Source organism: Bos taurus, chromosome 10 (assembly GCF_002263795.3).
Source record: "Bos taurus isolate L1 Dominette 01449 registration number 42190680 breed Hereford chromosome 10, ARS-UCD2.0, whole genome shotgun sequence".
NCBI lineage: Eukaryota > Metazoa > Chordata > Mammalia > Artiodactyla > Bovidae > Bos > Bos taurus.
The window spans coordinates 15,547,760-15,569,497 of NC_037337.1; the positions used below are offsets into that span (position 1 = coordinate 15,547,760).

A 21,738-nucleotide genomic window follows, 5' to 3' on the forward strand; every position below is an offset into this window, starting at 1 on the left:
CTGAAGCAACTTAGCAGCAGCAGCAGCAGCAGTTGGGCCCTGGGATTACAGCCTGAATGGACCCACTCTTCACAGCTTCCCTGGTGTCTCTACTTTACCCTGCCCGTGATGCGACCCAGGGATGCCTCAGTTAGCTGGATCCTCAGGAATCAGGCTGTTCTGGAAAAAGCGTTTCTTCTGAGACAGCCCAAGCAGGGCTCCTCGGGTCCAGCCTCTGGCTTCCTCTGTCACCTGCTGGCCTGTTCCACACCAGCCAGGCTGACCCACCCCTAATTTTCCACCCACTGTGCCTGCACCCGCTCACAGGAGTCGTTTTTCTGTCTCCTCATCTTTCCCCACATTCCCAACCTGTCTTTTCAAATGTGGGTCAACATCTCCTCTTCTAACCCTGCACCTTGTGGATCTTCCCACCTCATCACCCTCCAGACTGGATTCAGGCTCCCCCATCCCTGTGCTTCCATGGGCTGTCTACCCTGTGACCCCACTGTGTGCCAATCAAGAACAGGCATGGGGTGACTTCAGCATCCATCCCATTGGTACCCAGGGCCTGGCTCATAAGAGGTGTATATGGAATGAGTGAGGCTCAACTTTCTGTTTCAAAGATTTTTCTTACAGGCCAGATTTTCTCTCCTGTCTCAGTCAGTGTGTATGCACTGAATGCCGTGGGCTCGTGTGTGTATGTGCTTCTCTGCTGTCTTCAAGATACAGTACGAGGTGTCCGTAGACAAGACCTTTTGCCCCCATACACCTCCACGTTGGCCTATCTTCCTGCCCCTTAAAGTTTCATCCCCTTGACTCTGAAAGCATCTCAAGCTTCCTGTCAAGTGCAAACAAGGGTAGTCTATCAACATGGAAAAAGATGCTCAGTGTTGCTAAGAATCAAAGACCTGCAGATCCAACAGCAGGGAGATGGCATTCTTGAAAGTGAAAGTTGCTCGGTCGTGTCCGACTCTTTGTGAGGCCATGGACTATATACAGTCCATGGAATTCTCCAGGCAAGAATACCGGAGTGGGTAGCCATTCCCTTCTCCAGGGGATCTTCCCAATCCATGGATCGAACCCAGGTCTCCCACATTGCAGGCAGATTCTTCACCAGCTGAGCTACCAGGGAAGCCCTTCTTGATCCAAGAACAAAAACCTGTGGGCTTTTTAATATTTTTTTCTCGATACTGCGTGGGGGCTACCCTCTGGTTACAGCGCACCGTGGGCTTCTCATGGCAGTGGCTTCTCTTGGGTGGCGCGTGGACTCGAGGGGGCACAGGCTCCATAGTTGTGGTGGGCAGATTCAGTTGCCCTGTGGCATGTGGAACCGTCCCAGACTAGGGATTGAACCCGTATCCCTTCCATTGGCAGGCAGATTCTTTACCACTGGACCACCAGAGAAGTCCCCAAAACCTCTTTTTGAAGGTACAGTTTTAGAGATACAGGTAAAGAAACACAGACTCTGCTGGTGAAACCTGGGACAGCTTTGAAGGACAATTTTACAGTGACTAAAAAAGTGAAACACTGCTAGGCATGGGTCTTACAGGAATACTCCTGGCCCTGCCCAAACTTGTATGTCAGGCCTCATCATCACAGAATGAATCGCAACAGTGAGAAAAGTGGGCAGAGCCCAGGTGTCCATTCGCAGAAGTTGATTAAATCCATCATGGCATGGCCACAAAGCAGCTGTCCTTCTGGCCACTTAAAAAGCTAAGGCAGGGCCATGTGAGGGTGTGGAAAGATGCCCACCAGCTCTTGTTACATGAGAGAAGCAAGTCGCTGAAGTGTATGGATCATAGCATCCCTTTGGATAAAAAAGAAAGAAAGTGGAAGGTATTGAATGTGTGGGGGTTGTGTGTGTAACACAAGCGTTTTTTAGTCTCCGCTCTTCAACAGTCACCTTCCTCTGGGACACTGGAGGACAAGAAGAATGTGTCTTTTTTTTTTTTTTTTGGCTCTGCCAGGTCTTAGTTGCAGCACCCGAACTCCTGGTTGCTGCATGTGGTATCTAGTCCCTTGACCAGGGATTGAACCCTGCACTGGGAGCACAGTCTTAGCCACTGGACCACCAGGGAAGTCCCAAGAATGCATGTCTTACTGATGACTACTGAATCATCTACCTTGGTCCCCACTCCACCCTCTCTGCCACTTCTATGTGAGACCTCATCTCATAAGGCCTTTGCACAGGGCGGTCAGGGAAAGACCGTGGAGCACCCTGGGTCCCCTTTCTGTCACCTCCCTCCCCCCAGCTGCCACCAGCATGCTGGGCTGTGTGGAGTGTTGGGCTTTCCTAGAGAGCTGGGACAACCACAGGAGATTATAACGTTGAGGATGGAAAAACATCAAACTGTCCCCTAATTATAAACTTTTTCTCAAATATGTTTTTTGAAGCTGAGAATGGTGCTCCCAAGAGTAACCATAAATCCCTGGCTAGACTTGGAGCCTCCCGTGATCTATATGTTCAGAGCTGGGTCTTCAGGGGAACGCATGTGTGGGAAATACTCATTTCTATACTCTGAGGATAAAGTGCCAAGAAAGGAAACCACATCAAGGGAATTCCCTTAGGGACACCCCCAGTTGCCAGCCTTGCTCCCCTGTCTTTGGGATTGCCTTTGGCTTTCTTTAGCATACTTCCCTTATTTGTTCTGAGCCATCACGATTATCTTTGAATGGTTAATATTGCATATTGCTATGACATATTAAATTACTAATGGTGGTCACTTAGAGTGTTTCTGAATTTTCTACATTGCAGTGAACATCCTCATGCATGGAGATTTTTGCTTATATTGAAATTTAAGAGCAAAATTACTAGGTTGAAGAATATAATACAAATGTCTTTATAGTTCCTACTAAAGGCGAAACCGGAGAAGGCAATGGCACCCTACTCCAGTGCTCTTGCCTGGAAAATCCCATGGATGGAGGAGCCTGGTGGGCTGCAGTCCATGGGGTCGCTGAGAGTCGGACATGACTGAGTGGCTTCACTTTCACTTTTCACTTTCACGCATTGGAGGAGGAAATGGCAACCCACTCCAGTGTTCTTGCCTGGAGAATCCCAGGGATGGCGGAGCCTGGTGGGCTGCTGTCTGTGGGGTCGCACAGAGTCGGATACAACTGAAGTGACTTAGCAGCAGCAGCAAAGGGGGAACAATCTGGTAAAGATTGCCAAATTGTTTCCAAAACAGAGTTGCTCTGATTTGTAATACTACCAACACCAATTGAATCCATAAGCTCCAGTATAATCTTGTCAACACTGTTTCTTTCAGTTGGCTGTTTTATTAATAGAAGATTATAAATGGTATCTCAAAGCTGTTTTCCCTGTTTTTCTCCTTTCTAGGAAGTGTGGAGTTCAGATTTTCAAAACATTTGTTATAAAGGTGTCCTAAGCTGTAATCACATGTGCTTTTTCCTCTCCACTCAGTTAGATCATAATAAATAGTATTAATGATGATGATGATGATAATTATAACAAGAACTATAATCCCATAGGTCTTTAGAGCATTTTATACTTTACAAGTTTTTACAATCAGTAGCTTATTTTATTCTGCCAGTAGGCAAAGCAAGGTAAAAACTGCACCCCCCACCCCATTTATAGTTGAAACTGTGCAAAGTATGTTTGGCTTGAGAAACAGAAGTCTACCAACATTAACATAATAATCAAGGGGTAATTCAAAGATCGAACTTCCCTGATAGCACAATGGTAAAGAATCTACCTGCCAATGCAGGAGACGCGGGTTCATTCCTTGGGTCAGGAAGATCCCCTGCAGAAGGAGATGGTGACCCACTGTAGTATTCTTCCTGGGAAATCTCATGGACAGAGGAGCCTGGCAGACTACAGTCCATGGGGTCCCAAAAGAGTCAGACATGATTTAGCAACTGAGCATGCATGCATGCAATTCAAAGATGACAGAGAAACTGCTCAGTTTCTCTCTCTGGGGTCACATGGTCACTCCTCTCTCTGAATTCCACCTTCCTCTTTTCTTCCTACTTGTTTATCAGCATCCGCAAGACAACCTCCAGGCTCGACATGCTTTCAGCTCAGGGTCCAGCACCTCAGCCTTCTCTGCCCTTAGTTCATCATCTTCAGGAGGCCTCCCAGCCTCCCAGATGGGTTTCCCTCTGCTCAAGTATCCATTCTGGGTGGGGGACAGAGTGAAGGACAGGCCATGTGGTACAAACAGGCGCTGAGGCTGAAGGCATTCATAGACGGGCGTGGGAAGGGAAGCAGAGATAGGCTTTGAACACAGCACTTGTTAAAATTTGCTCAATGTGTGGTCCTCTGGGCCTGGCTAGACTGAAACAATAACAAACATGCCAGCGATAATAGTTGCCAAGATCTGCGGAGATTTCTTAGAGAAGATCCTCCCAAAGGCACAGAGAAGAGTGTCTCTTTTCTCTCTAACCACCCCTTGCAACCTCCCCCCACCCCCCAGCCTCAGCCAGGCTCTGCCCACTGCCCTGGCCAGGAGATGTCTTACTAGGCAGATCTGGTGTCCAAGGAAGGGGCAGCAGGGGCTTCTCCTGGCCCTGCCCCCACCAGCCTTGGCCCTCCTTCCGCTCTGCAGGTGCGGATCTGGGAGATCCCCGAGGGTGGGCTGAAGCGGAACATGACGGAGGCGCTCCTGGAGTTGCATGGGCACAGCCGGCGTGTGGGACTGGTCGAGTGGCATCCCACCACCAACAACATCCTCTTCAGTGCTGGCTACGATTACAAGGTGGGCAGCCAGTGGGCACGGTGGCCAGAGCCAGCTCAGCAGGGAGGAAGAGGGAGAGAGAAGGGCATCTTTAGGGGGCTGTAGGGAGCACTGTTACTTTCCTAAGCCTGTTAGCCAACATCACATCCATTCATTCACTCATTCATTTGCTCATTTGACATGCACACAGCTGAGCATTTTCTGTGTGCCCATCATTTCTGCAGTCCACAGAAGCTGGAGACATCTTTACTGCCTTCTCCAGCCCTGATATACCAGAGAAGCATGCCCTCTCCATACCTGAAACTAACACAACACTGGAACTCAACTATTCTCTAGTAAAAATTTAAAAAAAGAAAAAAAAATGCCCACTCTATGCCCACACTCTCTACCTGACCATCTCTTAACCAAGAAGTAGTCTCTACCCTCCTAGTAGGAAAAAGAAGAACCCAAAGCTGCTGGCGGGGAGAATGGAGCCCCAACCCCTACCCCAGGTATGCCCTCAAAATAGATATGGAACCCAGCCAGGAACACTCATCCTTTTTGCTAGAAGTAGGAACTGAGCCCCGGCCGGGGCTGGGATCTGCCCAAGGACAGTGGTGGAGTTGTGTGACAGAGACACATCCACCTTTGATGTAGAACCCACTGACACAGTCCCGCATCCCCGCGCACGCGACCCTGCACAGGGCATCTCTCCCAGCAGGGCTGAGCCTGCCTCCTGCGTGTCTGCCCTCCCAGGTCCTCATCTGGAACCTGGACGTGGGTGAGCCAGTGAAAATGATAGACTGCCACTCGGATGTGATCCTCTGCATGTCCTTCAACACTGACGGCAGCCTGCTCACCACCACGTGCAAGGACAAGAAGCTCCGTGTGATCGAGCCGCGCTCTGGCCGCGTCCTGCAGGTGAGGCCCCGCATCTTTCTTGAGGGGTAGGAAAGGTATTGGGACCTTGGGCTCTGCTGTCAGCCAGCCCTGGAAGGAAAGACTGTGCTGGCTCCCCTCTTCCATGTACCCGCGCTGCACATCTGGGGACCAGCCCTGCACCTCTGGGGACCAGCCCATTTGTTCTGGGCCCTTCTCTGCTCGTAGGAGCTCTGCCTTGTTCTGGCTGCAGAGGGACCTCGGTAGCCTCTCTCATCCCCACAGACTCTACCCCTCTCCCCAGATGGGATTCTTCTGCCTGCTCTGAAGACCAAAGTGGTGACCCCCTTCTGTACATGAATCCCTGGGTGCTCATCGTGGGCACAGGAGGAGGGGACTTTGGACTCACTGTCCAGCCACCTGCATGGGATGAGATGGTAGAAGGTGCCAGCCTCAGGGGTGGTTCCAAGTGGAAAGGTGGATGGTGAACTAAGCTCCAGTTTTGGTCTTTGATTCTGGGTCTTGACTCCGAGGAAGGGATTAGGTGCCATTTGGGAGTAAGAAATTTACATTTCTTGAGTACCAACTCCCTGCTAATAGTGGCACTAGATGGGTTGGAAAATTTGGATGGGAACTGAGGTTTACCTCCTAACACAAGCAAGACTGATGCATTTATCTTGGAAAAACCCAATACTGCAGGACCAGAAAGTCGTCTACAACGACTGCTATTACAAACAACAATCACCATGGTTATTAGTGTCATTAGTATTTACTCAGAGCTCACTGTGTGGCATGCACTATGCTGTGGGCTCCGCGTCGCCCTCCCCCCACCCCCATTTAATCCTTGGGACGGTCCTTTGAGGTGGCCGCTGCTCCTCTTCCCATCCATTTCCCTCATGGGAATACTGCTTCTCGGAGAATGACAGACCGGAATCTCAGAGTTACAGGAGGAGCTAGAATTCAAACCCAGCCAGTTGGACCCCAGTGCCCCTGCTGAGCAGAAAAGATAAAACAGCAGAGACCTCCAACCTCCGTCTCACACCCAGAGAGGGTGAGGTACTCCTCTATGGTTCCACTTTTTGGCAGAACTTGGAACTAAAATCCAGAGTGAGTGACGCCAGCCCAGCTCTCTGCACTGCCCCACCAGCCTCTGGTTCCTACCTGACGCTGACTCATCTTGGCAAAGGGCCGGTGTGTGTTAGGAGGAAAAGGAGGTGCCCAGAGGCAGGAGCAGAGGCAGAGGACGGCCCAGTTAGAAGGAGGTCCTGGTGAAGTGAGTCAGCCAGCAGTGATCCAGCGTGAGTCCCGGTCGTCCTGAGCCTCAAGCTCCGCATCCTCAGAGAGCCCTTGCGGTAGGCGTTGTGGTGACGGCGGAGAGATACCCCAGTGAGGGCACTTGGCACCCGGCCCAGCGCCAGCCCTGCCTGGGGCTTGGTCCATGTCCCCATCCGCTCTGGGATATGGTCTGGTTTCCTGGTCCAGGGCTCCGTGCTCCACAGCACCTGTATTCATTTCCTGTGGCTGCTGTAACAAGCTACTGTAAGCGGGGAGCCTTACAACAGAAATCGATCCTCTCGCACAGTTCTGGAGGCCAGACGTCCACGGGAAGGTGTCCCCAGCTTCCGAGGGCTTCCTTGGCTGGTGGCCCCACCAGTCCAGTCTCTGCCTCCACAGTCACGCCACCTTCTCTCCTTTCTGCATCTGTGGAATCTCCCTTTGCCTCTCTCTTCTAAATAAGGACGCTAGTGATGGCATTTAGGACCCCTGAGGGTGATCCTGGGGAGTCTCCCCATATCGAGGTCTTTCACTTAAAATCACATGTGAAAATCACCCTTTTCCAAACAAGGAAACATCCACAGGTTCGGGGAGTGGGGACACGGATATGTGTCTGGGGCCCTCCAGGCAGCCCAGCCCCATACCCTAGTGTCTGGGGCCTGGCTCACCAGCTCTCTGATTCCATCAGGAGGCGAACTGCAAAAACCACAGAGTGAACCGGGTGGTCTTCCTGGGGAACATGAAGCGGCTTCTCACCACGGGGGTCTCCAGGTGGAACACGAGACAGATCGCCCTCTGGGACCAGGTCAGCCACGGGAGGCGAGGAGGAGGGTGATGTCAAAGGGTTGTAGCCCCGGGGCCTTGCTGGAGTTGGGGAAGGTGAGTTGCCATCCTGCCTGGATATTGATCCTGGGCCCCCGCCTGCAGGAGGACCTGTCCATGCCCCTGATTGAGGAGGAAATTGATGGGCTCTCTGGCCTTCTGTTCCCCTTCTACGACGCTGACACCCACATGCTCTACCTGGCTGGAAAGGTAGCGGAAGGTGGGGGAGGGATGGGGGCAGCCTGTGGGAGATCTCTGCCCCCATGGGGCCCTCAATCCCTCCCTACCTCCCAAGAAGAGCCCAACCTCTGCCCTTCTCCCGACCCAAAACGGCCCCAGTGTCTTCTATCAAAACCTACCCTTGCATCGGATGCTCATTTTACTCAGGTGTCAGTGACTGAGGATCCCTTGGGGGTGGACTGGAGCCAGATCTTACAGGGGAATAAGGATCAGAGCCTGGAGAGCATCATCCCTAATGATGTGATTTGAGGCACCTGCCAGGAGATCTTGTTTGTCGAGAAGACTGTCTGTAGGCCCACCAGCATACACACACCCGCCACACACACACCACCCCACCACCCCCAGCGAGTCCTGCATGGCATCCCCAGTGGGGCCTAGAAGCCAGGCTTCCGTGGCCTTTTGAGCATGTTGGGGGCTGGTGGAGGCTCTCTTCAGTGGCCTCCTGGACCAGGATCTGCTGAACCCCTCCCCTGCCCTTCCTTCTTCCTTCCGTCCCTCTCCCCTGGCCCCCAGGGTGATGGGAACATCCGGTACTACGAGATCAGCACGGAGAAACCCTACCTGAGTTACCTCATGGAGTTCCGCTCCCCGGCCCCGCAGAAAGGTCTTGGTAAGGGGGCCCCGGGGCTGCCATGGCTGTTACACTATGAGAGGAGAGACTGGAATTTAGCTCTTGGGTCACCTCTCCCCCACAGTGAAAAATCAGCCTCTGAAGGTCAACTCATGGACCAGTCAGAATAGAACCTCCAAGTGCTGCCCTGTGAAGGTCAGCCTACTCTCCCTCAGCCAGCCTGTCACTGCCCATTTGACCGGTTCCATCCATCTACGGTGCTTGGCGTCCTCTGCCATTCTGGCCATCAGCAGCCAGCAGGGGTATGCGCGGTCCCTGCGTTCCTGTCTGCAGATGGGGAGGCTGAAGCCCATTGTGGTTCTGACATGGTGGAAGGAGGTTCAGTAACTACAGCTCAGAACTAGGTCCAAGTGCAGGCCCCTTCCTGAAGCTGCTGCGAAGCCAAGACCCCCAGTCCCCCGAAGCAGCTCTGTCCTTGCTGAGAAGACAAGAGGAATTCCAGGGGTCCCCTCCCCACCTCCCCAGGCTCTCCAGGTTCTGAGGCAAATCCCAGAGAGGACTCCAGGATTGACGAGTGTAGTGAGTCTGTTTTTCACTCCCACTCTCTCCCACCACTAAAGCCTTACTATGAAGTCTTTGTGCCCAGGGACTCACACTGGGGGCATCTGACCCAGCAGTCCGCATGTGGGGTCCAGATCACCCAGTGGAAGAAATCTCTGGAGTGGCTCTATTCCCTTCTCTCCTAGAGCTTGAGTCTGGCTTTGTCCTTCTGAGGATCTGGTGTGATGGACAGGGCCTGAGGGCCAGCTTCAGAGACATCAGGGCTGCAGGGGCCTAAGGGCCCCCCGCCCCAGTGACCAACAGCAAACTGAAAAGCTAGAGATATGCCTGAGGTCCTGATGACCATTGCACTGACTTCACCCTTCCCCAAGGCTCTGCCACCCCCACCTCCCTCACGATCACCCCATCATCAATTAGTATAACAAGCAGCCTGGACTTTGGAGTCCAAACTGGGTTTATACTCTGATTCAGCTGTGCCCTTAACCCCTCTGAGTCTTAGTTTCCTCATCTGTAAAATGGGATTAAACCTACTTTGAAGGGCTGTTGTAAAGCTTAGAGGTCATGTATACACAACACTTAGCAGAGTACTTGGCTCCGTCTGCTCCTTCACATAGTCATTCAACAAGTGTTTATTGGCTACACCTGTGTGCCCAGACCCTCGCTTAGTCCAGGGGTACAGTGATAAATAAAACAGAACGTGGCTTCTCACACTGCCCACTGAAGGGAAGACAGACAATAAACAAATACGTAAGGAAAATATTGTAAGTTAGTAAGCTCTAAGAAGAGAATCAAATGGGATCATAGAACAGAGAGTGACAAGGACTGTTTTAGACCAGGTGATTGGGGGAAACCTCGCTGTGGAAGTGACATTGTAAACTGCAATCTGAAAGGCAGGAAGGCGGAAGAGCAGTGCCAGCAGGAAAAACAGTTAGTGCAAAGGCTCTGAGGCCAGAACAAGCCTGGCATGTTCTAGGAGCAGAAGGGAGGTCAGTGTGGCTCAGCATAGAGTAGTCTGTGGAACAGGCGACAGACGGGGAAAGTGTTAGGAGATTAAGTTGGAGAGGTGGGCAGGGGCCAGATCCCATGGGATGCATTAGACAGGGTGTATTAGAGTTCTCCAGAGAAACAACCAAGTGTATTTATAAAAAAGGAATTGCAAGGATTTGGCTCATAATCACAGAGGCTGAGAAGTCTTACCATCTACCCTCTACAAGCTGGAGCCCCAGGAAAGCCAGCAATATAATTCAGCTCAAGTGTGAAGGCCTGAGACCCAGGGGAACCAATGGTACAAAACCCAGTTCAAGGGCAGGAGATAAGATGTCCCAGCTCAAGCAGCGAGGCAGGAAAAAAGGGCAAATTCCTCCTTCCTCTGCCTTTTGCTCCATGCAGGCCCAGAATGGATTGGGAGATGCCCACCACCCAGCCTCACTGGGGAGGGCCATCCACTTTACTGAGCCCACTGACATATAATGTTAACCATCACACAGGGGGAGGAGTTGGGATTTCACTGGGAACTCTTTGTAGAATTTTATTCTTCTTGGGCTGGTGGGTAGGTAAGAGTGGGACCGTGTGACATGATCTGAAAGGTTAGTTTGAGATTGCTGCAGCTCCTGTAGGAAAAATGGATTTGGGAGACTGGATCTTGAGAGGGCAGGAGGCAGGCAGAGACCAGTTAGGAGGCTGCTGTGGACTTCTAAGCAAAAGAAGATGGTAACTAGGGGGATGGCATGGAGATGAGGATGGATCCAGGAATGTTTAGAAAGTTGGGTCATCAGGACTTGGGGAGTGGGGAGAGAGGGGGTACTGAGGATAATTATTTCTGCTTGTCCTCCTCACCTGTGGTCACTGTTGAGCACTGACCATGAGCCAGGCACTTTCTGCAGGCTCTGGGTGGCTACTTAACTCACCCTGGGCAGGTAACATAGCTCTAAGTGGCAGAGCCAGGACTCAAACCCAAGTCTCCTGGCTTCTCACAGTACCACGAAGCCACTTCCCTCCAGGTTCCTGAATTCTTTGCTCTGGTAGAGCATCCTTCCATTCCAGATGAGGAAAGGTAGAACCTTCAGTCATATTCATATCCTGGAGAAAGAAATTCATGTTGTCTGTGCTCATCACTGCTGGGCAGTTAACAAGCATCTTCACACTCAGTCTCGTGAGGGGCCACCACTGGACTCCTTTAGGCAACCAGGGAAGCTAAGGCTTAGAGAGGCAGTGATTTGCCCAAGGACTCCCAGCCAGAAAGGGGAGAGAATAGAGATTCAAACTCAGGATCCTGTCCCACCCCAAAGCTGGTGTGTCTGACCCCACACCGAACTGCTCCCCCAGCAGGTGTTCAGCTGATGCAGCTGTTAGGGCTGTTGTGTCTGATGCCCACACAGACACACATGAACACACGCAGACACACGTGCATGCATGTGTGCCTGTCAATCCTAGAAAGCACATGACGGAACAGCAGTCTTGGGCTGCATGTAAACCTCTGAGTGCACAGGAGAGCGTTCTCCTTCTTTCTTTCTTCCTTCCTTCCTTTATTTCTGGCTGTGCTGAGTCTTCGTTGCTACTGGTGGTCTTTCCCTAGTTGCAGCAAGCCCGGGCTACTCTCTGTTGTGGTGTGTATACTTCTCATCGTGGTTATTAGTTGGCTATCAGACTGGCTCATTAGTTGCAACTCATGGGCTCTAGAGTGCAGGCTCAGTAGTTGGGGCTGAGTTGCCCTGAGACATGTGGGATCTTTCCAGACCAGGGAGAGATTGAACCCATGTTCCCTGCAGTGGTAGGCAGACTTTTAACCACTGGACTACCAGGGAAGTCCTCTCCCTCTTTCTTTCTCTATGAAGACTGGGAGCACAGAGGCTTCAGGATACCAGTTCATTTCAGCAGGTGATGGGCTCTGAGGTGTATAAAGTGAGTGGGCAAAAGCCCCTTTCTCTCTGCCTCTCAAGAGTCTCACCTTCAAAGAGAATGGATTAGATTCAAGTAGTTGTGCAGCCCCTTGCAGGTCTCAAAGGCCCCCCTGTCTACAGTCTGCACCTTGGTGAAACAGGTCTGGCCCATGGGGCTTATTTGAGAAGTTACCCCTAGAGCCAAAGCCTGACTCGGGAAGCCCCCGGCCCCTTCCTGTCCACTGCATGGGTCCTTGCCTCCCAACCTAGTGCCCTCCAACTGCACCTTTCCCCTGGCCAAGGTCATCAGGAAGGAGGGTTGCTGGGGGAACTCCTGGGACCCCATGCAGCCGTGTGTGTGCCTGTCCGCAGGGGTCATGCCCAAGCACGGGCTGGACGTGTCTGCCTGCGAGGTGTTCCGGTTCTACAAGCTGGTGACTCTCAAGGGCCTCATAGAGCCCATCTCCATGATCGTGCCCCGGAGGGTGAGTGGGGCCGGGCTGGCTGCAAAGGGCCCCTGGCATTGAAGGCTGACTTCCTCACTACTGGGGCTATGAGCCTGGAGGAGCTCAGAAAAAGGAGGTGTTTTCCTGTGGATTGGGGTCTTCAGGCCTAATTTGGGGTGCAGAGGGTGAGGGCCACTCCAAGGTGAGGACAGTCTGGCTTGCTAACGAAGGCAAGGTGGGAATTCCAAGTGGGAGACACTGAGTACCAAGACTTGGAGCAGAGAGAGCAAGTATGTGGTTGGAGGTCAGCGAAGGGGAGTCTCGGACTGGAGAGAAGGGGCCTTCTCAGCAGTCCCCCACCTGTCCACTCTTCTGCTCCACCCCACTGCAGTCGGATTCCTACCAGGAAGACATTTACCCCATGACGCCGGGCACGGAGCCAGCTCTGACCCCTGATGAGTGGCTGGGAGGCATCAACCGAGGTACCACCAGGGGTGGGCTTCCCAGAAAAGAATGGGAGACTGCAATCTTGGCCTTCAGTCTAGCCCACCCCCTTCCCCTTGCATATCCTCCTCGTTGAACTCGCCCTCACACCCAGCCAGCTGTCAGGCGTGGTGTCATGAGAGCCACCATCACTGGAGAGTCCACAGGATAGTCGGTGAGAATACATGCCTTGCCTTGCTTAGATCCTGTGCTGATGTCTTTGAAAGAAGGCTATAAGAAGTCCCCCAAAATGGTGTTCAAGGCTCCCATCAAAGAAAAGAAGAGTGTGGTGGTCAACGGAATAGATTTACTAGAAAATGTCCCACCCAGGACAGAGAATGAGGTAAGAAAAATAAGTTATTGCCTCCAGACACACTGGCAGAGCGAGACCTTTGCATTTCAATTATGAGCTTCAGGCCTTTAGGCCAGCTCGGTTCTGAGGCATTTTTCTTTCTGTGACAAATACCATAAGTAGCCTGCTGTGGGCTTCTGTTGCCTCTGACCCCAATAAATAGAGGCTGGGCTATGGTGGGGATATTGATGCCCCTCCCCATCCCCACAAATCCCAGAACCTGGAGTTACGTGTCCCCGTGTGAATCCATATCAGAATGTCCCTGTCATCTGCAGTTGTAAATTCCTGGCTCACGAGGGAAACCAGCCTCATGTGTTACAGCACTGCCTTCCTCCCTGGCATGGCAGCTGCCGCGAGGTCTGATGATTTCCTGTTTTTGTGGAAGAGGCTGAGTGTTTATGAAAGTACTCTTTGTACCATTTGGAAAGGGAGCAGCTCTCTCAGGGCAACCAGAGCTGGGCCTTGTCCACGCCCCCCAGAGGCCTTGCCTTCCACCACACCCTTGGTCCCTGGCACAAATACAGTTCAGCTCAGCCAGGATTCATGGAATGCCCACTGTGTGCCAGGCCCTGGGCTGGATGCAGCTGAAGTGGAGAGGCTGCAGGGAGCCACCTGCATCTGGCTCTCTCATTTCCTGGCTGTGCCTGAACATGTTTCCTGACCTTCCTTAGTCCATTTCCTCACAGCAAAATGGGGATGTGAAATGCTGTGAGAGTTAAAGAGATCGTCCCTAAGTGTCTAGCACTTTTCCTGCTCACATGAGATGCACAGAGAGGCTAACTGCATTAGCTCTCGAGAAGGCGGCAACAGAGGATGAGATGGTTGGGTGGCATCACCGACTCAATGGACATGAGTTTGAGCAAACTCCAGGAGATGGTGAAGGACAGGGAAGCCTGGCGTGCTGCACACACAACAAGAACCATGTAACAAATTACCCCAAGACTTAGGGACTTAAATCCCACAAATGTTTTATTATCTCACAATGTCTGTGGGTGCCTGTGACTCAAGGTCTCATGAAGGTGTGAATTGTCAGCCAGGGCTGCAGTCACATCTGAAGACTCACCCGTGGAAGGATCTGCTTCTGGCTTTCCTCGCTTGGTTGCTGGCAAGACCCATTTCCTCATAGGTTGTTAGACCAAGGGTCTCATTCCCCCAGGAGCTGTCAGCCAGAGGCCTCCCTCAGGTCCTTGCCACATGGACCTCAAAACAGGACAGCTCACAGCATGGCCTTGAGGAAGAGAGGGTGTCAAAGGTGGAAACCACAGTCTTTTTGTAAACTCCCCTTGCAAATGGCATCCCAGCACATCTGCCATATTCTATTCATTAGAAGCAAGTTACTGGGTTCAGTCCATCCTTGAAAGGAGGGGCATAACATGGGGGCCATCTTATAATTATCACTGTTATTCATAAAAGTATGATCATTCCTGACCACCAAGGCTTAGTCTTACAGGTAAAATTGACAGGTAAATTTTTAATTGCTATAAAATATGTTTATGTGCCATTATAGAGGGATGCTCAGATTTCTAAGGCTGGATGAAACTATGATCAATGGGATTTGCTTCAAAATAATCACCCAGGAGAGTGGTACAGGGGAAGTAGGTGAAAATAAAGATGAAGCAAGAGTGGTTACATGTTATTTGCTGAAGTTGGAAGTTGGATGCTTGGAGGTTCATGGTGCCTTTCTTTCTACTTTTGTATATATTTGGTGTTTTCTTTAAAAGAAATTTTTTATGTACCCTGACAATGTAGGCATAGTTGAATTGTTGCGAGCCTAGGGCCTTAATAAGAGCCTAAACTTTGCTCTAGTACTGGGTGTGGAGAAAGCAGGGTTGAATAGCAGTTACATGGAGTGGACTTGTCTATATGAATCAGAACAGAAGACCTGGAGAAATATTTTAAAGGGTCTCTAAGCAAACAATATAAATGCCACAATCTATACACTACAGCTTGTATCCTTTCCTCCCTGGGGAAAAAAATTTTTGCTCAGAGGCTGGTAACTCTTGTTTTACCTTTTACCCACAATTTTAATACAGAAAACTAGAAGCAACGAATGAGAAATTGGTTCAACAGTGAAGATTTCATGGGTAGCCTGACACACGGGAGGAGACATGGTTGTACAGCTCTGTAATTTTACTAAAACTCACTGAATTGACACTTGAAATGAGTGAAATTTATGGCATATGAAGTATACCTCAATAAATATGTTTTTTAAACAAAAGCTGATCCAAAAAAATTATACAAGGAAACTTTGAGAACTTGGAAGGCATAGGTGTATGTAGAATTATTTAGTGTGGGGCATACAGCATAATCTCTCTCTGAACAGAGGTAACTAGAACTGGTTTGTTGGTTAATATAAATTTTTTCCAAGTCAGTTAAAGGAATGAATCATATAAGTGATATATACATTCTTTAAACCATTTATTTTTGTTTAAAATATAAAACATATATATTCATTCCACATGTTTTGATGTAGAATCAAGACCTTCCTTTTCTCTCGGGACATCCCAGTTGGGATCTTCTATGTATCTGTCAAATAAATCACACTTTAACTCCTATTTCCATTTTCAGTGTTTTTTTAGGTGGAATGAGAACTTAAAATCAATCTGAAAACAAAGCGCTTGTTTTTTCTAAGTTTTCCCCAGTGTTTTTTTTAAAGACAGGTTTATTGAGGTATAATTGACCTGCTGTACAATTCATCCTTTGCAGTGTACAGTTCCACGAGTTCTGACACATGCCTATAGCCGTGTAAGCGCTACCATGCAATCAAGATACAGAATATTCCTCAATCTTTTGTGTGTATATCATCCGTACCTATCAGTAGCAACTTTTTAGCACCCGCTCTTCATCAAGATTCTCAAATGCATTCAACTTAGTTTTTATAGAAAGAGCCACTCTCCTTTTGTATTTCTATTTCATCAGTTTGTGTGGTATTTAAATTATGCACTTACAAAGACAGCTGCAACTCACACTGGGCAGTTGGAGGACCAAGACAACTGTCTGTTGGTGACATTCAACTCAAGTGTGTGGGGTCCTTCAGGAGCCTGCAGAGGCTGTGTTGTGTGGGCCAGTCTGTTTTATGGAAGCAGTGGAGAGGCTGTTTAATCCAGGGAGTCATCTCAGCAAGGGTGTTGTCAGATTCCTATGCTTTGCTCATGGCCATCCAGCAATGCCCAGTGCAAACTTTGGGGTGCTGTGCTAGTTCCCCATCAGATGGAAAAATACCATTCTATATCCTGACCTTAAGGAAAAGAGAAGAATAGGGGGAAGGCTATATGAATAGAAAGAGAACTATATGAATCTTAGGAATTAGGTATTCTTAACTTCCTTGGTGGATCAGTGGTAAAGAATCTGTCTGCCATTGCGGGAGACACGGGTTTGATCCCTGGCCCAGGAAGATCCCACATGCCTTGGAGCAACTAAGCCAGTGCACTACAACTACTGAGCCAGCACTCTAGAGCCCTGGCGCTGCAACTACTGAGCCCATGAGCCACAGCTACTGAAGCGCACGAGCCTAGAGCCTGTGCTCCGCGACAAGAGAAGCCACCACAACGGGAAGCCTGTGCACCGCAACTAGGGAGCAGCCCCCACTCTTCGAAACTAGGGGGAAAAGCCCAGGGAGCAATGAAGACCTGGACAAAAATAAATATTTGTTTTTAAAAAAAGAAGGATATTATGTATAAAATAGATTACTAATGAGAAGATACAGTAAAGCACAAGAAACTCTACTCAGTGCTCTGTGGTGACCTAAATGCAAAGGAGATCCAAAAAAGGGGGGATGTATGTATACATATAGCTGACTCACTTCGCTGTACTGCAGAAATCGACAGCAGTGTAAAGTAACTGTGTGCACGTGTGCACTGTCACTTCAGTCGTGTCCAACTCTTTGCAACCCTCTGGACCGTAGCCACCAGGCTCCTCTGTCCATGGGATTCTCCAGGCAAGAATACTGGAGTGGGTTGTCATGCCCTCCTCCAGGGGACCTTCCTGACCCAGGGATTGAACCAGCATCTCTTACATCTCCTGCATTGGCAGGTGGGTTCTTTACCACTAATGTCACCTTGGAAACTCCCAAAGCAACAATACTCCAATTTAAAAACAGAGAGAGCCAGGTACAAAACATTTCAGAAAGCTTTCCATTCTGAATGGTAAGTAAATGAAGTATTAAGGCTTGAAGCCCTAAATGGGTAAGCTTAGGATATCTGGCCTGTGTGGACTGGGCCCTTCCTTGGTGATCTTAGATCAGGGTCCTTTCTTTTCTGCTTCACAGGGTGGGGAGGGGTGGGGTGGGGTGGGTTGGAGGTGGGCATGGGTGAGCTGAGTCTAGAGATGGGAGAGCAGCCTCCTGAGTCACCTTGGACCCTGGAGTGGGGAAGGGCTGGGAGGCCTGAGTCAGGACAGCGGCTGCATGGGGGGAGGGGCAGGGTACGGATACCCCTCCCCCCGCCCCCCCCGAAGGTCACCTTCTCACCTGTTCTCTCCCACCCTCTGGCCCCTTCTCTCGTCCACACCAGCTCCTCCGAATGTTCTTCCGGCAGCAGGATGAGATTCGGAGATTGAAAGAGGAGCTGGCCCAGAAAGACATCCGGATTCGGCAGCTTCAGCTGGAACTGAAAAACTTGCGCAATAGCCCCAAGAACTGTTAGCTCCCCGGCTGGGCTGCTTTCTAAGCCGATCTCTCCGTTGTTTCTACTCGTCCCTTAACTTCCCCTTCTCCGGTGACCCCAGAGAGAGCGCCAGGACTGGAGCTGGGGGAGAGCCTGAGGACCCCCCACCTGCCACCTCAAGAACTGGAAGCTGACCTTTGACCTCTCGACCTCATGCTAATAGGAGTCCCCAGCCTCTCCCAGAGTCCAGGCTGGCAGCCCCTTTCCCTGACACCCCCGGAGCCTCGGCTTCCCCTCGGCTGGGCAAAGGCCGTGAACTCCCCCCGACGAGTGCCCTCTGTGGACCAAGGAGCGCAGGGGGAAGCCAGAACCCCAGTAGACTTAGAGGTTGAACTTGTCCCCGGCAGAGGGGGCTGCCGGGACATCTCTGCGCTCCCTGCTGGGGCTCACGGTGGCCCTGATGGACGCGCAGTAAGGGCTGGATTGCAGGCATCATTGGTCTCCCTCCCCTCCCCCACCTCCCTCGCCCTGGGCAGTCCCGGAAGCCCATTCGCCTGACCAGGGTTGCAAGCAGCCCAGCTCCTTCCTGTCTCTTGCCCCCTCTCTCTTATCTTCAGGGAATTAAGAGGATCCTTCACCAAGGCCATAATGACCCCTTGCCCTCCCCTGATGCTCTTCAAAGCTCTGGCAACACCCTTTTCCCATTCACTTTGTGAGGCAGTCAGGGTAGGGAATAGTGTCCCCATTTTACAGATGACAGAACTGAGGGTTGCTTTGGGGAAGTGACATCACTGAGTCACCCAGCAGGTGAACAGTGGACCCAGGACCAGTGGTGTGCAGACCGCAGGCCCGGGCGCTTCCCACTGCATCAAGATGCCAATCTGACAGGGGCATCACCAGGGCCCAAGTCTCGGTGGAGCAGAAGGAGGACCGGGAGCCTCCCAACACCAGTAGTGCCAATGTGCCACACCCCTCCCCCACACTCAGTATCCCTTGGACCTCCTGGCCCCCAGCCTTTGCCCTCACCCCCCAGGTGACTCACTCCGAGATGAGGCCTCTTCCTCCTGGAGGTTGAGGCCGAGGAGGGTGGAGCTGGCCCTGGGAAGGCCGAGCAGTGGCCTGCTGGCCCCGAGGGCTGCTCTGCGTGCGTGTCCCTCCTCCCCGCTCTCAGCCACGGTCAGCCTTACGCTTGTAGAACGACCACAGCCGCTAACATTGGTGTAGCACTTTAAGGTTTACACAGCCCTTCGACATATAGGATCCCCTTTGAGCCTCATCTCAGCTCCCAGAGGCAGGGAGCGTTCTCCCCACTTTGCAGATGAAAACACTGAGAAGCAGCTCAAGGCCACAGGACCCTGGGAGATGCCACATTTCACTTGGTCTTCTACCGTTTTCTTTTTTTCCTCCTTTTCTCCCTTCATTTCTCATTACTCACAGAGTGTATGAACACTGTTCTCAGAAAAGTCACAGTTTGAGGGGGGAGATCTGGTCTGGGGATCAAGAAATGGGTGTCTGCACCTCTCTCTCATTAGCTAGAACCTCTAGACGCATTGTGCTCTGCACCTGCTTGTCCCACGGCCACCCTGCAGAACTTCGATCCACAGAGGCGGGGCTCCCTAAGCCCCTCCGAGTGACCTGGGCAGGGAGAACCCCAAACCCTCAGGCTTTTCCTCCAAGAGCCTTCCACGCTCACGGCCAGCTAAAGCAGGGTCTCCTCACCCCCCAGACCCCGCTGCTAGACTGCGTCAGCTCACATCTCCTCCTCCCCACACTTCTGAAGCTTTTTTTCTTCCCCACTGACCTTTGTGGTCTTCTGTGATTATTTATGCTGCCTCCCAAGGATAGAATTGAAATAAAATGTTTTCAAGTTATCAGGCCTGGGCACGGCCGGCTCTTTTCACCTGGGCGGTTCCTCCTCTTGGTCGCCATGGTATCCTGATGGCCAACTCCCCAGCCACAGCCCTGTTGCTTCTCTGCAACAACAAACCATGTCTGTGTCTACAAGTGTGACTTCACACCTCAGCACTGCTGACGTCTGGGGCCAGATGATTCTTTGCTCTGAAGGCTGTCCTGAGCACGATCAGCTATTTAGCAGCATCCCTGGCCTCCACCAGCCAGATGCCACAGCAACCCCAACCCCGTCATGATAAACAAAAATGTCTCCAGATATCACCCAGTGTCCCCCCTGGGATGTCAGAATTGTCCCCAGTTGAGGACCACTATTCCACATCCACATCCAGCCCTGTGTTGGGGTCTAGAGGACACCTACATTTTACACTGGAATGCTGCTTCACAGTTTACAAAGAACTATTCCGTGTACTTGACTCCTTTGATCTTCACAGCTGCTCTAAGTGGTGTGTTCTGATTTTTCCCGTTTTCAAAAAGAAAAAAGTCAGGTCCAGAACGTGACATGCTCAGTCAAGGTCATTTAGCTGGTGTAATGGGGAAGACACGCAGGGACATGGACCTCCTGAGCCCAGAGCCAGAGGAGGCACATGTTGCCAGTCCTCAGCCAGGCTTAGTGCTGGGCAGGGTCTCTTCTGGAAGGAGGGCTAGGGCCCATCATGAGACAAGGGGCTGCCAGGCCGCTGGGCCACCCTCCCTCTCTCACCGAGCCAGGGTGGTGGTGGAGCACAGCTGTCAGTCTCCAAAGTGGATAGTCATGTGACAGTGTGGATACCACAGGAAACTCCAGAGAGAGAAAAGCAATGAAAATCTCAGAAAAGAGGGCTGGTGAGGAAGTGATAAAGGGCAGTGGAAGAGCAGGGGGAATGACCTGGGATAGGTAGGGCGTGGTCCAGGCCCAGCCCACCTCTGACGGGCTATGTGATCTGAAGGGATTCACTGCTCCTCTCTGGGCTTCACTTTCTCTATAAAGTGAGGGTGTAGGACAATTGGAGGGTCCCTTAATGATCTGACACTTGAGTTTCCACAAGTTTCTCCTAGCAATTAGGAGAATGGGACAAAGCCCCAAGATGACCAATTGTCCAGCACAAGTGATGCAAACAAGAAATAGTTTCCGTAAGATGTTATGGAAAAATCCAAACAAACTTTTTGGCCAACCCAATATCATCAGGAGAAGGGAAGTAGTAGGGTGGCTTCCAACAGGGCTTGGGTGCTGAAATATACTCTAGCTAAACATGAATTTGAAAAAGACACCCATAGAGTTTCTGATGTGGATCAATTCACAGTTCTGGGTTTGAAAGAAATGCTAAGGTCATTGAGAGTTTGGACTCCAAAGCTCCTTCTCCAGGGATGCAGAAGAAGGTGGGTAAAGCTGGGTCTTTCACCAAGGTTTCTCCCAGCCTGGGCAGGTGAACACACACGGTGACCTGTCTCATATATGCCTCTGTCCCATGGGATCCCCAATTCCCAGTCCAACTGGGCAGCTCTTTAATTCTCACTTATTATGGAAGGTTGTTCAAGGTCAGAGGTGAATGTGATTTCTCTCCAAGCAGCCCGTTTCCCAGGTGCATTTGTTGATGAACCCATTGCTTGCTCATTGGTTGTCCACATATGTCCTTTAGTTCTTCACATCCTAGAATGTGCTCCATGCCTCCTCATTCATTACGCTGATCCTGCGGCCAGTTACAGCCTTGCTGATCCTGCGGCCAGTTACGGCCTCACCTACCACGTTGCCCTGATTAGTGTAACCATGGAGGAGAACAAGCCCATCTGGCTTTTCATACCTTTTCCCAATGCCATGTTCCTCCCCAGGTGCTTGCTCCCTTCTTTTCTCCAGGTGAGACTATCTGAGGCTAACCTCCAGACCCTTTTCTTGTATGGAGAGGTCCCTCTGGGCATGCCTAGAACTCTGGTCACACATATCCCCCACATACCAACACCTACTTGGATTTTAAGCTCAGCCTAACTCACCTTGAGTGGCTGAATCTACTCAGTACTGGGCACTGGGAACCCAGAGATGGGAAAGAATCAGACTTGCCCTTGAGGGGCTCCAACCAGTGGTCCATCAA

The 21,738-nt window shown here is 51.1% G+C and overlaps 1 protein-coding gene across 6 annotated transcripts in view; it reads left to right on the plus strand.

Annotated features, from left to right (window-relative positions):
- CORO2B (coronin 2B) overlaps positions 1 to 19,635 on the plus strand; it is a 149,338-nt gene extending 129,703 nt beyond the window's left edge. For all 6 annotated transcript variants that reach the window (XM_059890772.1, XM_024997921.2, XM_024997923.2 and 3 more), the window contains 9 exons: positions 4,545 to 4,694; positions 5,409 to 5,573; positions 7,495 to 7,611; positions 7,734 to 7,838; positions 8,382 to 8,478; positions 12,252 to 12,364; positions 12,717 to 12,807; positions 13,012 to 13,151; positions 17,672 to 19,635. In XM_059890772.1, the coding sequence (XP_059746755.1) occupies positions 4,545 to 4,694; positions 5,409 to 5,573; positions 7,495 to 7,611; positions 7,734 to 7,838; positions 8,382 to 8,478; positions 12,252 to 12,364; positions 12,717 to 12,807; positions 13,012 to 13,151; positions 17,672 to 17,803 (1,110 nt within the window). In that variant the 3' untranslated portion in view covers positions 17,804 to 19,635. The remainder of the gene's footprint in view (positions 1 to 4,544; positions 4,695 to 5,408; positions 5,574 to 7,494; positions 7,612 to 7,733; positions 7,839 to 8,381; positions 8,479 to 12,251; positions 12,365 to 12,716; positions 12,808 to 13,011; positions 13,152 to 17,671) is intronic.
- Positions 19,636 to 21,738: the final 2,103 nt, after the last annotated feature.